Source organism: Fukomys damarensis, unplaced genomic scaffold (assembly GCF_012274545.1).
Source record: "Fukomys damarensis isolate Sample0158 unplaced genomic scaffold, DMR_v1.0_HiC HiC_scaffold_31, whole genome shotgun sequence".
NCBI lineage: Eukaryota > Metazoa > Chordata > Mammalia > Rodentia > Bathyergidae > Fukomys > Fukomys damarensis.
Window position 1 is genome coordinate 23805892 of NW_022900943.1, and position 19153 is coordinate 23825044.

At 39.6% G+C, this 19153-nt stretch overlaps 1 protein-coding gene across 2 annotated transcripts in view; it reads left to right on the forward strand.

Moving 5' to 3' along the window:
• The window catches only part of Pcsk5 (proprotein convertase subtilisin/kexin type 5), a 410777-nt gene that overhangs the window by 258486 nt on the left and 133138 nt on the right, over positions 1-19153 (forward strand). For both annotated transcript variants that reach the window (XM_033757658.1, XM_019207714.1), the window contains exons 14-20: positions 1587-1730; positions 5826-5928; positions 7706-7899; positions 11285-11369; positions 14755-14852; positions 15272-15401; positions 15888-16003. In XM_033757658.1, the coding sequence (XP_033613549.1) occupies positions 1587-1730; positions 5826-5928; positions 7706-7899; positions 11285-11369; positions 14755-14852; positions 15272-15401; positions 15888-16003 (870 nt within the window). The remainder of the gene's footprint in view (positions 1-1586; positions 1731-5825; positions 5929-7705; positions 7900-11284; positions 11370-14754; positions 14853-15271; positions 15402-15887; positions 16004-19153) is intronic.

The following is a 19153-nucleotide window of genomic DNA, read 5'->3' on the forward strand; positions in this document are numbered from 1 at the left end:
CATACTGATTTCACAGTGGTTGTGCAATCTGCACTCCCACCAGCAGTGGAGCGGGTTAAATATTAGGTTCTTCAAGTTATAGAAATGAATAGGAGACAGTTCTGTAAAACCATTTAAAGAGCTCAGGATTTGGATTGAGAATGGTTTCTAATATTAATCTACCCTTTTTACTGAAGTTGGGTAAGTTAGCAACTCCTGTGCCTCATTTTCCCCATCTGTAAATTGGGGAATGCTAGTCCTTTCCTCAGAGCTGCTGTCACATTAAATTGAATGAAACTTAGAAAACATTTAGGCTTGTAGTTGTTAGCATATAGTAAGTACTGTACTTAGAAGCGGTAGACATAGATTTACAGTGCTTATAGATGCTAATAGATGAAAGAACTGAGAGCTGAGGGTCAGTTGTCACTCTCTGTGCTAGCCCCTGACCCTTGCCTTGACCCTAGCCCTGTCTGTGCCTGATTCTATGTGTTAAGCCAAGGTCAGAAGCGTTCTGAGGGAGATTCTGCTTTCCTACTAGCATATTTTTAGATTTGAAATGGCTTTGCTTTAAATCACGTCTTATGGTCGATTCCTTTTGATGTGAATCATATTAAGCTTAATGGTTTGTAGGCAGTTTTCTCTTTTTCTTTAATTTTTCTGAAGCTAAGAACTAAATGGATAAATAAGGACTTAATGAAAGCAAAATGTTCCTTGTAATCCCTCCAAAGGAGGTGAAAAATCACTTTTGGTCTCGTGGCATTCTTGACTGGGAAATGCTGTTTTGCAGTGTTGTCTGGGAGGTCACTCTGTGGTGATGGCAGTGGTCTCTCTGTGCTGCCCAGTAGTGTGGCTGCTGTCATTGAGGAAGTAGATTTGTAAATTTTATTTAGTCTTCATTTGTTTAAATAGCTATAAACTGTACATCTAGAAGCTGTCATATTGCACAGCACAGTCTGCAATAGAGGTTATAAACTGGACACGGTGTGCACTCCTGTAATCCCAGCATTTGGGGGGCTGAGGCAGAAGAATTGCCATGAGTTCAAGGCCAGTTTATACTACAGAGTGAGACTCTGTCACCAAAAACTAGAGAGAGAGAGAAAGAGAGAGAATTTATGTAGTGATCTGAACAGTGAGTGGCAGATTAAGGAATTAGGTAGAATCGAGGTTTGTTTGAGCTGTTTGTTTTGTTTTGTCGTTTGTTAACAACTGGGATAATACCAAAAATTATGAAATGCCCAAATAAGACCTTTATACCTTCTAAAGAAAGCCTTCTAAAAAATTCTGGAATTCTCTTAATTATTCATAATTTTAAATTCAGTCTTTGATCCAATAATCTGAAGTGTGTTTATTTCCCAGCTTTCCTACAAATGCTGAGTAAATTTAAAAGATGCTGACTAAATCAGGTCCAATCCAGTAAGTGGGTGCTCCATGGTATATGAATTATTAAATAGTTAACTCTGTAAATAGTAGGAAATGCGCATAGTTAGCCTTGTATCTGATGCAATGTTTCCTTTCGATCCGCTCCCCTACTTTCTTCAACTGTTGTATGTGTCTATTTATAAAGGACGTAAGTTTTACAGCTAACAAGGGATTTTGTGATTCTACAGGTAAATTGAAAGAATGGTCCTTGGTCCTCTATGGCACCTCTGTGCAGCCATACTCCCCAACCAACGAGTTTCCTAAGGTGGAACGTTCCCGCTATAGCCGAGTTGAGGACCCCACGGAGGACTACGGTACAGAGGATTATGCAGGTGAGTGAGCCTGCTGGGGACACATCTTCAGAACACTTATGCATCAGTCCCCCATGTAGGGCAATATATAATTTAAATAATATATGCTATGATGGTAGATGAATTGTAATCTGATAAAGTTTATCCATTCTCCCAAATATTTGTGTGTACATTTTTGTGGGTTCATATATTCAGATATTCATATATATTGTCTACAAGGCTAATATTCCATACTACGATGATACTGTGATGTATTTAATCCATAATCTGATATACATAGTTTGCCTAGTTTTACACTACTTTTGAACAAGGTCTAGATACACATGGTTATTGAGTCTTTGTCTATGTCTTTGATTATTTCTTTAGAATAGAATTATCTTCTGAGGTTTACTGCCACAGAGGGGAAAATCAGTTGTGAGGCTTGGAAACATTCTGGCACATTGTTCTTCAGACAAGATGTACCAAGCCACACTGTGACCAGCTCTGGGGTTTTTATTACGCTCATTCTGTCCAGCATCGACTGGAAATGAAACAGAGAAGCTCTTTTCAGAAGCACATTTTTTAAGTTTTATAGCTTTGATCCTTAGTAAATCTAAACACTTTCCCCTCAGGTTCCCTGAATTAAATACAACTGTTTTTTACCCATTTTTCTATTCAAAGTAGCAGTAATTCTCTTACCTATTTTAGAAGAACATTTTGTATGTTCCTGTCTTTCCCATTATCTCATATTGGCTGAAAACATATTCTCAGTGATCACTTGCTTCCCAAATGTAATTTTTGTGTTGTTTTGTGATATTTTAACCGAAAACACTATTAGAGAAGAGTGCATAGTTACAGATATAACAGTTGCAGATTTTTTTTAGAGAAGTTTTATCTTTGATTATAACATAAGTATTCACATGCTGTTCTTGGTTTGTTTTCTACATTTGACCATTTAATTCATCTAGAACTTACTTTGGTTTAGAATATATAGTGTGAACTGAAGCTGTCCTTATTTCCCAATGCGATTAACATCATTGACTGAGTATCCTTTCTTTTATTGGTTTATGATACTTTCTTTACAGTATAAGTTTTTATGTCAAGATCTCTGCTAGTACTACCTTTTCTGATTCATCAATCCATGAATTCTCAAAACCACGCACAGTGTTTTGTTTTGTTTTGTTTTTGCTTTTTTTGGGCGGGGAGGATCAGGGATGTTAGCAAGTGGCCTTGTTCATGCTGAGCGTGCGCCCTACCACTGGGCTACACCCTCAGCCCTCCTGATGTATTAATATTTGTTGGACATCTGCTTCCCATTTCCGTAGAAATGATTGCCCTGCCATTCTCTAGATAAATTTTTAAATTGTTTATTAAGTGCCCCTTTAAAGTCCCATTGGAATTTAATTTGAATTTACATGCAAGCTCATGGGAAAAAATTTTTTTTTTACAGTACATAGCTTTTCTATATAAAACATATGTCTTGTCCTATTTTAGTGAAATCTTTTTAATTTTATGTAGTTTTCTTCTTGATCATGTTATACCTAAGTACTGGGACTTGTTGCTCTTGTAAGGGAAAATATTCGTACTTTCTGACTAGCATACATTGGTATGTAGGAAATCTATTGTTTGCTGTATTTTTCCAGTATATGTCCATGTGGCTTAACTGGCATTAATATACTGTATTCGTTTAGAGTTGGTTTTCTGGGTGGTTGAGGTACTGTATCACCTGTAGGTCATGGGAGTTTTTTTCAGTCCTTCTCAATATATTTGTGACTCCTACTACCTTGTTACATTGACTACAACTTCTAGTGCCACTGAGTCTTGAGATATGATATATAACTCTTAGTGGAGAAAGCTTCTCCTAATGGAGAACTTTGTGTAAATAGAAGCATAATGTACCTTCAGACAAGAAATGTTTGGTTACTGTAGTTCTGGAATTTTTTCTCTAAATGCTTCTTCATTAATCACCTGAGCAGAATATCCCTAAATATGCATTTAGTTCCTTTGTTCTAAACAGCCTTCCAGAATCAGTAAAATGCTTGGATAATTAGGACCAATGAAGCTAACTAATGCTAGAATGTATGAGATTTTGCCTTGGTTTGCCTTGAGCTTATAAAATGACTACTTATGTTATAACTGTCAACCATTATATCATCTTTGATAGGAGAAAGTGTATCCAAAAGCATAAAGGGATCACAATAGAAACCTATTACTTTTTTCTTCTTCAAATTTTAGTGGTTTCTAATTCAAATTTTGGTAAAGTTAAGGCACTGAACACAGCTGAAGAATTTTGTGGTTTTGCTTATTACATCTCCAAAACATTGATCATAACTATGAGAGAACAAAGACAATTATCTCATTATTATTCTGCAACCTACAGTGCTAGACTGCATCTGGGACAGTTTAAAATTATCAGAAAAACAACATAGAATGTGAACCTGCCATACAGAGCCCTATAGGCAAGAATAAATGTGTTTAGGATTTTTTTTTTAATTCTAGAAATCATCTGTTGAAAATTTAAGGCCACCCAAATTTAAGGCCATTCCAAATTTCCTTTGGAATTGTGACTTTTTACCTTCATATAGAAGCTGGCTTCACCAGAGGCACAGATGCCATGATCATAATGATACTCCTGTTCTGTTTCATTGAATCCCAGGGACCATGAGAACCAAAACTGGCTGGACTTCAACCCTTTCCCAACACAGCCATCCCTCCCCTAGTGGACAGCGGTAGACCGCTAATCTGCCCCAAGTTGTACTAGCTGTGGAATTTAATATACAGATAGATTTTAAGGCTCGTGGGAAAATAGGGATAAACAATGCTGTTAAATGACTCTTGCAGTTAATCAAGAATATATTTCAATTCTGCAGCATTTGAAATGACTTGTTTTCATTCAGATGGAAAGGTCATTTTGAATACCTGATTTGCTACCTTTAAGCAAGAATTCCAGACTAGATAGCAAGGCAGTGTTGATCCAAACCTTTCTAGCTGGATGATAGTGGGAAAATCACTGTTATTGCTTGGAAAAGCCAATCTTCTCATCAGTAAAATGATAACTGTTTGACTACCAGATTTTTTTCTAAGTCATTCCACACAGTTCTAAAATTTTATGCTTCTAGGATTAAGTAATGCTGGGTGTCATTCCATAATGTCTCAGGGAAAGTGTGGTCAATACTAAGTTGGATTCAAAACATTTCTGGTACCCTTAGCTTACTATTTGTATACTTTATGCAATTACTCCTTGATGGTTAAAATCTACGAATTTTCAGTGGGAAAGGCCTCGACGATTAAGGGACCATACATACCAAAATATAGAACCAGAAGGAAAGAGATAAATACTGTAAGTAGCCCATGTCAATAAAAAGTTTTCCATCCATCACAGAATAATTTTGTGGCATTTTTTTTTTCTGTATGCATTCTCTCTAGATCTATAGCAAAGAATGTATACAAGAGAAATTAGGAACCTTCATCCCAGGTCTGACATTCTTTTAAGCTAGCTCTCATTTTTACTTGTTTATATCATTTGCTTTCATAGAGTTTTCCACTGTCCTTTGGAATAGATGCAATCTTGAATCTATTATCTGTACCTTAGGTACCTGCTTTGTGATCCAAAACTAGATGCTGATAAGCTTGTGCCAGATGCTATAGTGATGTTTCTTCAAGCCACAGTATTACAAAAGTATTTTGGGGCTTTCCTGACCTTGGATAAGACAGGCAATTTAGTCTAGGCATCGAGTAATAAGCGTTTTTCTTCTTTTGTCAACACCTAACTTTTCATTGTCCATAAATCCTACATTTTGTTATGCATTTTAATTACAGGGTTTTTCCAGTTGAAATAGTCACATTGTTTATTTGAATTCTGAAATATTTCTTATCTCCCACCACGCAGCCATATGTGTTTTGAAGAATGGACCTTAAGTAGGTTTTACACGCTTGATACCTAGGTAATTTAGGTTTTCCTAATAAAAGTCAAAAGTGTATATTTCAGCTTATAATCATGTTGACCATTAGTTTTCTGTCTTAAAGAAACTGTCATTATATAAGGGGGAAAAATGACGCTATTCTGTACCAAAGTCAGGATCAACCAGTCCACTAAAATCCCTTTTTTCATGTTTTGCTCTAATCTCTTTTGGAAAGGGCCCTGTGATCCTGAATGCAGTGAGGTAGGCTGTGACGGGCCAGGACCAGATCACTGCAGTGACTGTTTGCACTACTACTACAAGCTGAAAAATAACACCAGGTAAGAGAGAGACCACATCAGATCCTGCAGCATGTCACTGCAGGCCCAGGAGTTCCCAGAGGACTAACAACACAGGGCACCTTCAGGTGCCACCATCTCCCTATGTCCCCCTACCAGGCCCTGAGCTCAGAGAATGTGCTATTTGCTCAGGCCCAATACCCACCTGTGTAACCCACAGTGATTAAAATGATGATGAGTTATGAAGTGTACATGTGCCATGAAACTGCAAACGTCCGTCTTCAATTTAGCTGGAGATACCAGCCTAGTGCTCTTCTCCAGTTTCCTTTTTTTGTGGTTGTTATTGTTGCTGTTGTTGTTCCATTGTTGCTGTTGTTGTTTTGTGGTACTGAGGTTTGAACTCAAGATTTTTGAACTGGGCTAACATTTCCAGCCTTTTTTTGTTTAAGATAGGATCTTACTAAGTTGCCCATGCTGGGTTTGAACTAGCAATCCTCCTGCCTCAGCCTTTCTCCAGTTCTTTCTTTCTTGTCTTTTTGTTTAAGTTAAAAATGTATTTATAATGTATAACGTGATGTTTTGAAATAGGTACACCTTGTGGAATGGCGAAAGCTATTCAATGTAAGCATTCCCTCGTGTACATATCATTTCTTTGTTGTTAGAAATTTTACAGTCTATTCTCTTAGCAATTTTAAGGTGTACTGTACATTGCTACTAACTAGTGACCGTGGTGATAATGGGCTCTCCCACTTAATCTACCTGTTTAACTGAAGCTCTCTGTCTTTTACACCCAGTTCATATTTGATGCTCTGGCTGGCTTTGCCTTCACGAAAATGCCAGTGCATGGGCTGGACTGATGCTTTCCCACAGTTCCCAGCATGCACAACACCCATGCGGTAAAGGTGCTGGTCCCTGCTATGCTCACTGATGTGTACCCTGAGCCGCTGGCTCCTGCCTAGAGCCGTGCAGATCAGTGCCTATGGGGCCAGGCCAGGAACCATGGACTGCCCAGTCCCAATACATCCTTCCTATCCCACAGCCCTCACACCCTGCCCACCTTCTCCCTTTTCTTTCAGACAGAAAGTCACCCTGGGAGCTGCATGCAGGACCACCATCTTCCAGCCACCTAGGCAGACCCAGTCAGGCTCAAATCCCTATTTAAGTCTGTGCTGGAATCTAAATTCCTTGAGGGAAAGACCCTTAACTAACTCACTGTCTCTATTATCTCTTGTATGTCAGCAGTGCCTGATGTTTAATTGTTGCTCAGTAAATATTTGTCAAAGAAATGAATAAATTAAGCCCTGTCTTTAAGTTGTGGTCAAACTTATTAAGAAAAACAGCTTCTCATAACCAACATAAATGTAAATATATTTATATTAATTTAGACTATGCAGGCGACCAGGACTGCTACCCACATGTACACACATAGGACCCATACAAAAGTAGGAAGAACACCAATTAGAGTGATCGTTTTTTGCGTGAAATCAGGGTTCCCATGTGTTTTCCCTCTGACTCACCACCCCAGGCATACTTTGGAGATTCGGTGTCTAACCATCCTTTCTTGTAACGCTGGACCTGAACTAAGAGATGGCTAGGATACTTCACTTGACGGAGGTGGTGCCCTGTAACTGTGTTCCTCCTTCAGTGCCCTGTGCAGGGAGGAAGCTTTAGCCAACAGCAGCCCTTTGAGTGTGTTGTTGGCATTCTGGTTCAGAACTGATCTCCAGGCTCAGGGCAACTGTTTGCTGACCCTCAAAGAGGATACTAAGGACTGAGTCACTGGTGATGGAACCTTCTTCCTTATCATTCCACAATGCAGGATCTGTGTCTCCAGCTGTCCCCCGGGCCACTACCATGCTGACAAGAAGCGCTGCAGGAAGTGTGCGCCCAACTGTGAGTCCTGCTTCGGGAGCCATGGTGACCAATGCCTGACCTGTAAATACGGTTACTTCCTGAGCGAAGAAACCAATAGCTGTGTTATCCACTGCCCTGATGGGTCCTATCAGGACACCAGTGAGTTGATTTCATTTGTGGGTTTTTTGGTTTTGGGGGGTTTGTTTGTTTTGTACCAGTGATCAAACTCGGGCCCTTGCGCTTGCGAGGGTAGGCAGTGGAACCACTGAGCTAACTCCCCAGCCCTCAAATATTCGTATTTTAGAGGCAACATATAGGATTTTCATTCCAATGATGTTGGGAGGAATATTCATTCTTTATGATATCTGTACATTGCTTAATACCAAATAGGTTCTAGCCAATTTATTTTAAGAGATTGTTTAGAAGCATTGCATAAAACTTCTTACAAGTAACTTTATCAGAGGTTCCTCAAGATCACACCCAGATTCAAGAATTGTTAGGAATGCTTATCAGACTCTGGATATGCTTGTACTCTTGAATGCAGTTATGATGTATTAAAGCAAAAGGATACAAAGTAAAATCAGCTAAGAGAAATGGCAAAGTCCGGAGGAAACTGGGCACAAGCTTTCAAGGGGAGTGCCCTCCCAGTGAAGACACCCAGGACACGTTTCATTACACTGATGAGAATTTGTGACAAATGTGTAAAATGTTGTCCAGTAGAGACTAAGTGCCTAGGCTTGGTACTGGGAGCTGGTCAGGTAGGCGCCTTGTGCCTGGCATGCACCAAAATTTCAGACTCCTAGAAAGAAAGCAAGTGTTCATCATAAACCATGTTGTTTGCACACAATTTAGACAACAAAAGCTTACTCTCATCAGTGATAGAAACCCTCTAATTTAGAAAGCCAAGATTCTAGTTGCCAGCTGTAGGCCCATTAAGCTGACTTATAAAGGTTGACCACAGGTAGCAGTTGGGCCTGCTCCTTACTGCGTACTCCCCAGCTGGGAACAGGCCTGTATGGTGTCAGAATATATGCTTTGGAAAGTTTAAAAGGCATGACTTTATTATAAAGGAAGAGTGAACATATGTTACAGGCATGTCTCTCTTTAATGAGGCCACATGTGAGATGGCAAATGGGCTCCAAGATGATCAGTTATGACAGTCTGCCTGGAAAGGCAAAATGAAACCTCTTTGCTGAGCTAGAGGCGATCTTGAATAATTTCCTACATGGCGACAAAACTAGAATCTGTGGCGGGGGGCATTTTGTCTAGAACTAATTTGCGACTTTATCCAACAAAGGCCTACGCTACAGCATACAACTTCAGAGTTTGGGCCCTCATCCACTCTACTTAGCAAACAAGCCAAGATATGTTGTCCTAGAGCAGTGCTGCCAAACCTGTGGCACACATGCCATAGTGGGCTTTCTGTACCATTGAGAGCTCTAAAAGGCTCTCCATCCTTGTCCTAGATAATTAATGATCTCCAGGCACACCTGTTAGCCCTGGATGACTCTGAGAAGGGCTGCAGATATCTTTTGTTTTATTTCTCAGTTCAGGGTAATTTGTCTTAAAAAGGCATCACACCATGGTATATATGGTATATATGACACTGAAATACTGTGTTTCTACACAACGCAACAGATGAGAAAACCCAAGTTTAAAAGAATAAGAGCTGCTTTTAAAAGAGCTCTTGCAAGGCTATACTTTCAGGAATCATTTCTATAGTTAGTTAAAAGACCTCTTGCTTCTTAAGAAGTGAAATTTTGTAATTCAAAAGGTGTTTGTGTAGCAGATGAGTTTTTCATCTTACCTTTGGAGTAGGGGGTAGGTATTGCTCTGCAGTTCTTATTTGCCCCAAAATTTGGAGTGTGAGCTATAATTTGATAAGGAAAAGGAAAACTGGGAGAAAGAAAATGGAAGGAGCATAAGAAAGCCAAGAAATACTTAGTATTGCTTAGAGAGTGAATTCAAAAATTCTATCAAGAAGGCTGGGACTTGGAAAAGAATTTTGGTTCTAGAATGTTCTATGAAAAAATGAAAATAATTGAGAGATTAATTTGTTTTCTTTTGGTGGGGTTCTGTGCATACTCAGCACAGAGATACACCCCCAGCCCTTAAGGGCCTAGTCTCTTTTGGAGAATATGGGAGATGGATAATTCAGGAAAGAAGTTCAATTACTTTAGCTACCACCTAGTATTAGCTCAAGTGTCTGTGTATCTCTCTCCTATGTAGTTGTTTAGCATTATAGTTTTCTCCTGTGAGGGCTCCTTTTATATGCCACATGGTGATCACATGTGATCGTGACTAGTAGTAATTACTGCCGGTACACTTACAGTTTGTATCATCCTCTTGAATAATTTCATTAATTCCTCAAGGCAAGGTGAAAGTGGGTATCACTGTAACCTCCACTTCCCAAATGAAAAAATAGAGACGCTGAATTTGCCCATTCTCAGTGCTAAAAGCAAAAGTCAAATCTTGGGCTTGTGACTTCATATCCTAGGCCAGTGACGGTCAACCTTTTAGAGCTTTCAGTGATACAGACAACCCACTGCGGCATGTGTGCCATGGATTCACCACCGCAGTCCTAGGCCATACCCAGTATTCTCAATACCACAATATTACCACGTAATAAATACCATTGTATTGTCAAGGGCTTAGTACATCCTGTGGAGCCCTGATGAACACCAACATTTAAGGACATAAAGGAAGAGAACATGTGAACAAAGTTTCATTCAGTTTTACATATACATTGGGAATACAATCTACCCGCATATCAGAGCAGATACCAGGTCCCCAGCACAAGTTTGTTGAAGGTAAAAGCCCTTCTATGATACACTGAATCACCATTTTTCATGGTAGAACAATCATGCATTGACTCCTTTTTTCCACTGTGAACCTGAATTTAGTGTTGAACAGGAAGACCATAATTCACAGTGCAGTTGTTCGAACCAATATGTTTCTACTCTACAGAATGTAGATATTATCAGAAATAGAATAGCATTTCTGTCAGCTCCACAGAAGCTCTAAAGTATGAGACACTATTCCAGACAAGGCAAGAAATAAACAGTGCTTTACCTTGAATCTTCACTAAGTTCCCTTTTCAAGTGCCACTTGTCAGAGAATCCTAAACGCTGTGGCCGTGGAGGGCTCCACCCTCGTCACAGCGCTGCAGTTCAGTCCTTCCAAAGCACCGCTGTTCAGCTCCAGGAGTGGGATTTTTCGTGTTGGAAATTAGGAAAACCCGCTTAGGAAAGGGAGTGGAAAGGTGAGAAAAGACTGTACTGCTCAGCTAAGAACTAAGTAGGCTATCGTTCTCTTGCCTACAGAATGGCAAATGGGTGTCAGGAATTTCCCACGTTAGTAGTCCATGCTTGTGTTCGCTTTACTGAGAAGTGATAACAAATGTTGATTCTTAGGCTTTTCCTAAAACTTCCGACTCAAGGCTGTGGGTACCAATACATTAGCAAACATTAGGACAGCTCCACATGCTTTTATGGAATCCAGTTGACCAACTGATTTATAACTGTGCTTCTTTTTTAAAAAACAGAAAAAAATCTTTGCCGGAAATGCAGTGAAAATTGCAAGACATGTACTGAATCCCATAATTGTACAGAATGCAGGGATGGGCTAAGGTAAGAGAGTGAAGGAGTTCAAATAACAGCCCAAGGAGCTTCTCAATGCAAACAAAATGGAAAAACTAAGAATAAATAATAGGACTCTTCCTGTCTACCCTTGGTTTGACTCCCACTGAAGAACTTGACTGCCATTTGCGTTATCTCTACCATTAGGTGTGAAAAATTGGAAGCCACCTTGGCTAAGAAAGGGTTGTAAACTAAATTCTCTGAGGACAAGTGAGTCAGGTACAAGTCAATAAAAATGATAATTTGAGAGGCATCCTTCATGCTTTTTGCCTGCATTGTATGGGTCAAAGATTTCTGTGCAAGTGATGCCAATGAATTAAATTTAATCCACCTGATTAATTCCTTGAATGGTGGAAAGTTATTCTCTTACCTTTATTATTTCTCTGCACACACCCGGTCATTCTCTTATCTTGAGTACCTCAGGCTTGGCTCCATTATGCTATCGTGTGTGTGTATAGATTTAACACAAGGAGAGGTCTGCTTTGAATGAGTGATTCACTCACTGTCAAAGTCTGACAGACGGTAGACTTTATAAGAGAACGGTATGCAGCTCAAAGAGACTTGGAAGCCTCTTGACTGCCATAGAGAAGACCAGACCATTCTAGGCTAAGTGAGGAGCTGGACTCTACACAGAGTTGGAATTCTCTCCCACTAGTTTCCTTCTAGGTTTTGATTGTGCCTTTATTACTCAGTCTTGGTACATGCTTTTCACTGAGGTTTATGATCTATAGTTACAGTGGGGTAACAGAAAGAAGGAAGAGGGCAAGGGTTTAGCTCAGTGGCAAGTGCAAGGTCCTGAGTTCAATCCCCAGTACCAAAAAGAAAGTTGGAAGCGAGATGTGGGCTCAAGTTCACCTCTGCTGTTTACTGTGTGATCTTGAGCAAGTCCGAATATCCATTTTCTCAAATCTAAAATGGTGATAATAACCCATATTTTGCAGGATTATGGTGAAAAATAAAATGGTAACTGTGAGGCTCTTAGTCTATTACCTGGTACATAATTGGCCCATCAAAAATAAAAGATTACTTAAATTATTTCCTTGATTTCTGAGAGAACATTTTACAAAGTTAAACCAGTGCATTACGATAAAAATATGAGTCATATATTTAATTTTAACTATGCCCGCAACCATATTAAAAGAAGTAAAAAGATACAGGAGAAGTTGATTTTAGTAAAATATTTTATTTAGCCTAATATGTCCAAAATATTATAAGTTAAGCATGTGACAAACTAAAAAATTGAATGTATTTTACATTCCTTTTTTGTCTTATGAAATCATCAAGCCGGGAATGTAGCTCAGCGGACACGCAAGTCCCTGAGTACAAAAAAATACAAAAAATCTTCAGAATCTGGTATATAAGTTCTTAAAGTACATTTCAGTCCTGACAATAATTTTTGAGAATTATCTATATTTGGATTTTTAAAAATCTAGTTGAGAAAATAGATCTTTAAAAGCCAAGAGGTCCCAAATGTACTCTAAAGGTTGCCAATAACTAAACCAAGTGCTAATTTCTCTAATTTGGACTTAACATTAATTAAAATTATATAAAATGTAAAAGTTGGTTCCTTGGGCTGCATTAGCTATGTTTTAAGAGCTCAGCAGCCAGCATGGACAGCACAGGTCTGACGCAGCCAGCTCCTCAGAGAAGGGTGGAGGCATTCCCGGGACTGCGCTCCTTAGTCTCTCAGAAGGCTTCCAGGGACCGCCCTATGCTGTGTGTCCCTTTCATTCATTTCTTCTACAGAGTGCAGCCTCTGTCTCTTGATGAACAGCGGCCAGCTCAGAAGCGCTGTCCTTTCTTGGAAAACCCAGGCAGCCTTTATAAAATGTTAATAAGTTCTCCAGTGGCCCTTCTGCCTCTGGGAAGTTCCACTGGATCCAGTGTCCTTTTTCTACCACTGCAAAAGGGGAGAGGTGTTTTCTTTACTTAAAAGGACTACTCTCTGGCCAGAAAGAAGGGCTGTGAGTGACACAAACTTCTGGTGAAACTGCCCTTTGTCTCCTCAAGGCCCCTTGCACTTTCCTAGAAACTCTTGGCCTCACGGGGCCTGTTAATTCCCAAATAGTGGTGAAGAAAAAAATGGACAAATATCTGTGCACAGCATCCAACAAGAAAATGAAGTAAAATGTCAACAGGAACTGTTGGGGATCTTTTTTTTTCTTTTTCTTCATCTACCCTAGTTTTTGTACCTTCCTATTTATTTAATGAGCATAGGAAGAAATCAATTAAGTTAGTACGATCCACATACAGAGCAGTCAAGTCAACTGAAACAACATAAAGACTCTGAAACTTTCCTGTGTTCCTTAGATACAATCTTGTAATACCATCAATTTGGTGTTGACATAGGATTACGTTTCCTCTGTTTCCAGTCACATTAGCTTTTCAGTATCTTAATATTCTATATTGTATAGTATAAATTCTGTGCGTTTATTTGTAATGTTAAGAATCAAACTGTAAGTTTTGGGAAATCTCATAGTTGACAGAAACTTAGGAGGGAAAGAAAAGTGTATATTTCTCATTTGACATTCTGGTAACTTATTAGATCCTGTCTCATTGTACAGGTGGAGAATAGAAGTTAAAATACATTGTAAATTATTGTATAGATAACTTCTAAAAATATTTTAACAAGTCAGGATACAAGCAAAGCAGCACTATAGGTCATTTTTCTAAATTCCTCATTTAAAGTGTCTTAAATGAATGCATCAAGAAACATAGGCAAAAGTGTATTTGAATTTGTGTGTGCACGGTGCTGGGAACTGAACGTGGGGGCTGATGCATGCTAAGCATATGCTGTACCTCTGAGCTATACCCTTGGCCTAGGAATTTTGTTGTTTTGATAGAAGCAATAAACGCTTAAAAATCAGAAACACCTAAAAATGTGAAAAGCTACTCCAGGGATTCTGGGCTGGGGCTTGGGAAGGGGGTTGTCATTAATCTTTGTATCAGTTGTAATTCATTTTACTATGTGTTTCTACAACATTTAGAATTACGGAACAACTTTTAAACTTATTGGGGAGTAATGCTGAATATTAGGGGATAAATGGACGTATTGTTAGGCAATGTGATTGTTTTGACATCCGATACTTTTTAGATTGCTGGATTGTAAGATCTATAGAAAGTAAGAGTGTCTGCCAGTCTGACAAGTTCAGGGCACTGTCCCTAAAGCTCACCAACATATGTATATGCTACATATCTCATCACAGTACAAAGAGGGAAACAGTAGGGTACAAGGCTACTTCCCTGGCTTTGAACCTCTCCCAAATGCACTGGTCTCTGAGGGTATGGTGTTTGGTACACGTGGAATTTAGTGAATCATAACCGCTCTGCCTTGATAGCAAAGGTCTGCTTACAGCTCTGTTTCCGTTTCTCCCAGCCTGCAGGGAGCCCGGTGTTCTGTCACCTGTGAAGACGGATGGTACTTCAGCGGCCAGGACTGCCAGCCCTGCCACCGCTTCTGTGCCACCTGTGCTGGTACCTTCTCCCAGTTCTGCTGCTTATTCTCGTGTTTCCAATTTTGTTCTTGTTTGTCTGGCTCCACCTATCCTTCATACAACCCACTTGACGTGTCTAAAGAAATTGTGGAGGAATCTGTTTCTCTTTTCATAATTATGCATGTGTTCTCATGCAAAGCCAACATCCTCTCCTCACTGAGAAACTTCAGTATCCCAAAGCCATCTTCTCTTTCCAAAGAGAGCGCATATTTTTAGCAGATAGGTTCAGTTTAAAATAGGAGGGGTTCCTCCCATGCAAGAAAAATAAGACAAAGCGCAAATAAAGTATGACACAAAATTGTAACAGATGAATGTCTTTTTCACAAACTGTTAGAGGCCACATATTGCAACCTCCCCTGAGGCTTGGTTTCTGTTTCCTGCATTTGTCTTGCACTGAAGGGGCAGGCGCTGATGGGTGCATTAACTGCACAGAGGGTTACTTCATGGAAGAGGGCAGATGTGTGCAGAGCTGCAGCATCAGCTACTACCTGGACCACTCTGCAGAGCCCGGGTACAAATCCTGCAAAAGGTAAGTGTGTCCGCCCCACAGCGTTACCTGCCTCCTTATAGGACTGCCTTTGTCACCAATGAGAAAATTTAGAATGGTAGACGAAGTTTATTGGCTTAAATTTGGACACCGCCTTACAGCTTTAACCTATGTATCTGACCTTTTTGGCCTCAGGAGCACCTTAAAGCTTTGAAAGTAATAGTTCTGCTTCAAATATATGCTGTATCCCTTTGACATCGTATGTGCCTGCTATGTTTTCTTTAATGTTGTCAAACCTAGCAAGTTTTGCAAAAAAATATTTTCATGCCCTCTTCAAGGAAAGGGATAGGGCTGGGGATTTAGCTCAGTGGGGCTGCTGCCTGCCTCACAGCGCAAGGTCCTGAATTCAATCTCCACTACCAAAAAAAAGAGAAAAAAGGGTTAAGCTGGATACATGCAAAGGCTGATAGTAAAAAGCACACCTTCTCCCGTGGATGATGGGATTAAAAGTTGTACATCTTCCAATAGATGTGACACCAGTTGTTTGACATGCAACGGCCCAGGATTCAAGAACTGCACCAGCTGCCCCAGTGGGTACCTCTTAGACTTAGGAGTGTGTCAGCTGGGAGCCATCTGCAAGGATGGTGAGTACAATTGCACATTCAGATCTTCTGAGCCAAGGGTGATCTTTCCACTTAAGACCCAATCCATTTCCATTTTAAAAGAAACTAACAAGTATGCATTAGATAAGGCCAGTCTTATATGTTATTGGCATTTACTCATCGTGAACCCGTGACTTAAGTGGGTTTTGTTTTGGTTTTCTTTTTATTACAAGAAGAAATAAATTACATACAGTCCCTCAAGCCAGTATAGCTTGTTAGTTTTTTTCTTTTTTTAATAAATTTTACTTTTTAAAGCAGTTTTAGGCTCACAGAAAGACCGAGCAGGAAGTCTAGAGATGTCCTGTGTGTTCCTGCCTGCCCACTTCCACAGCCTCCCACAGTATTGATGCGTGGTACCAGAATGGCACGTGTGGTACAGCACGGGAGCCTATGGTGACCCATCATTTTCATCCAAAGTTCAATAAGTTTGCATGGAGATTTGCTCTTGACGTTGTACGGACTATGGGTTTGGACAAAAATGTTATTCCATGTACCCACCAGTACCATGTCACACGGAACAGTTCACCGCCCTAAAGCTCACCTGTGCTGCTCCTCTTTCTTCTTCCGTTTCCCCAACCCCTGGAAAAAACTGATGCTGTCTCCATAGATTTCCCCTTTGCAAAGTGTCATACAGTTGGGATCAGATAGTTTGTAGGCTTCTCTGCTTAATTTTAATATATTTCTTTAAAATCCTTTTCCAGGGCTGGGGATTTAGCTTAGTGGTTCCACCACTTTGCAAAGACCCAAGTTCGATCCCCAGTTCCAAATTAAATAAATAAATAAATAAAATCCTTTTCTATATGTACATTTTACCAGATCACTAAAATACTATGTTCAAATAGTTTTATATTCTGCTTTTTGTACCAAACATTATGCATAAACAGTTTCTCGTGTCCTGTGTTTTTATAGCATCTTTGGAAATTTCATTTTTAATACCAGCATAAAATTCAATCATATGAAGATTATTATATAATTTATTCTACTTTCCTATTATTCATATCATTCATAGTTTTGATATGTAAGGAATAGTCAAACAGTATCTGAATCTTTTGTGAAGCCTGGAGGTTAAGAATTAAGACTCCAATCTTACAGGGAACAGAAATCTCCACAATGTAACACCAACAGCAATAGACCAAAGTAAGACTTCCAAACGTGAGTCTGTTTTTCCTTGCTTTGCACCAGTGATTCTCAAACAAGGTGCTGAGACTCTACACCTTCCCCACAAAATTTGATTGAATTGTCCTGGGGTATTGCCTGAGAGTGGGTATTTTTAGAAGTTTCTGAAGGATTTCTAACATCCACCTTGGCTTGAGACCCCTGCGCTGCCCCGTTTCCTGACAGTTTGGCAAAGCCCAGGGTCCTCATTAATCCAGCCATTTTCCTGAAGAAAGAGTTGAAATTACTCCATTCCAACATTTTATGTGCTTTGACTCTCCCTATAATTCACATTGAAGGGACCCTAAAATCTGTGCCTAAGCTTTGTGCAGAAAACCCATTTCAATGAGGTAGAAAGAAACTAGATAGTTACAAAAATAGAAAGCATGCCCTTAGAACAGTTTTAGTAATGAAAGCATTGTTTTAGGCTTATTTTTTCCCTTCTTTTGAATGCTTCCTCTTCCAAAACTCTCAAGTGAGACAGAACAGTTGTGTAGTTCGCAGAATACCATACAGACTTGGGAGTCAGAGTGTTCATATCTGGGCTCTAGACCTGGAGCAGGTTATGAACCTCCGCATACCTATTTCCCATGTCTGCACAAAGTGAAGACAGTGTTACTGACTTTGCATGCTTATTCCAAAAATCCACGCTAGGAATCCCAAAAAGCCTTTGGAAACAAGTGGGTGTCTGAGGGCTCGGATGGAGCACCACGGGCACTGCATGAGCACCACAGATGAGGGCATTTTCATGGCCTGCCTGATGTGTCACTGGTCCGCAGGGTTTGGGTAGATCCACTCAAACTCTGTTTTCAGAGTTTCTTCAGGAGAGCTTTTTTTTGGTACTGGGGATTGAACTTGGGTCCTTGTGCTTGCAAGGCAGGCAGCAGAACCACTAAGCTAAATCCCCGGACCAGGAGAGCTATTTTTTACTGTATCCTAAAGGGATGAGATACCTGAATTGATGGCACTCTGGGGACACATAAGTATCACCTTTTAGTTACTAGAAAGTGCCACTTTACCTTAACTGTAAAACATGGTTTCCTTATAACCAAAAATGCTACCTGAATTTTTGTAAGTCAATAACCAGAAAACTGAGGAAGACTTTTAAGTGACTGACACTGGATAACCGTTGTAACTTGAAGTTTTCACCTCTAGTACTTAGAACCAGGCAACTGAGGGTGTGTGATGATTTAACTACTTTTGCTCAACCATGGTAAGCATAGACGAAGTTGTACCAAATGGCACTTTGATAAAAGAGGATTGTGGGCAAAAGTAGATAATGAAGAACTATAATTTGCTATGAGTCCATTTTCAGGTCAGTTAAAGAACGAGGTTACTGATGATTCACCAGGCTTTTTCAGGTCCCATGGCACCTACCTTTAATGATGGGCTGTTTGTTTCCTTTCAGCTATCATATTTCCATGATTCTAAGACAAACCTTTTTTTAAAATTTTTGGACATCTTAAAATCAGATGAATCCTGTGAGTCTTAGTAGCTTATAGCTGCTGTTGATGAACAGGTGGGTAGGACAGAAGTGTCATTGCCTCCGTATGAGACTCAGGCACACTTCTCTTCCACTGAATTAAGCACATGGCTTCTACTTCTTGTGTGCCATTTAACAGCCGTTCAGAAGAGCTTCAAAAGTTAAATTTGTTCAGTATTCAAGAAAGGATTGTTGCATGAGCACAGAAATAAAACAATATTATTTAACAAGTGCTTTTCATAAGTACAAAATTATAATCGAGTCATTTTAATAAGCAACATTTTCTTTGCTCTACTTAAAACAATGGTGCATCTTTAACTCTGTGTCTTGGATTCAGTGAAATATGGTACACACGACTACTATATATTTTCTGCTCCAGAGAATTCTGAAAAGAAAAATCCCCAGCTTGTGTTATGGTTGATTTCTAACCTATTCTTTTTTCGATCTTTTTTTTTTTTTTCTTTCACAAATGGATCCCAATCACATTTCCTGTT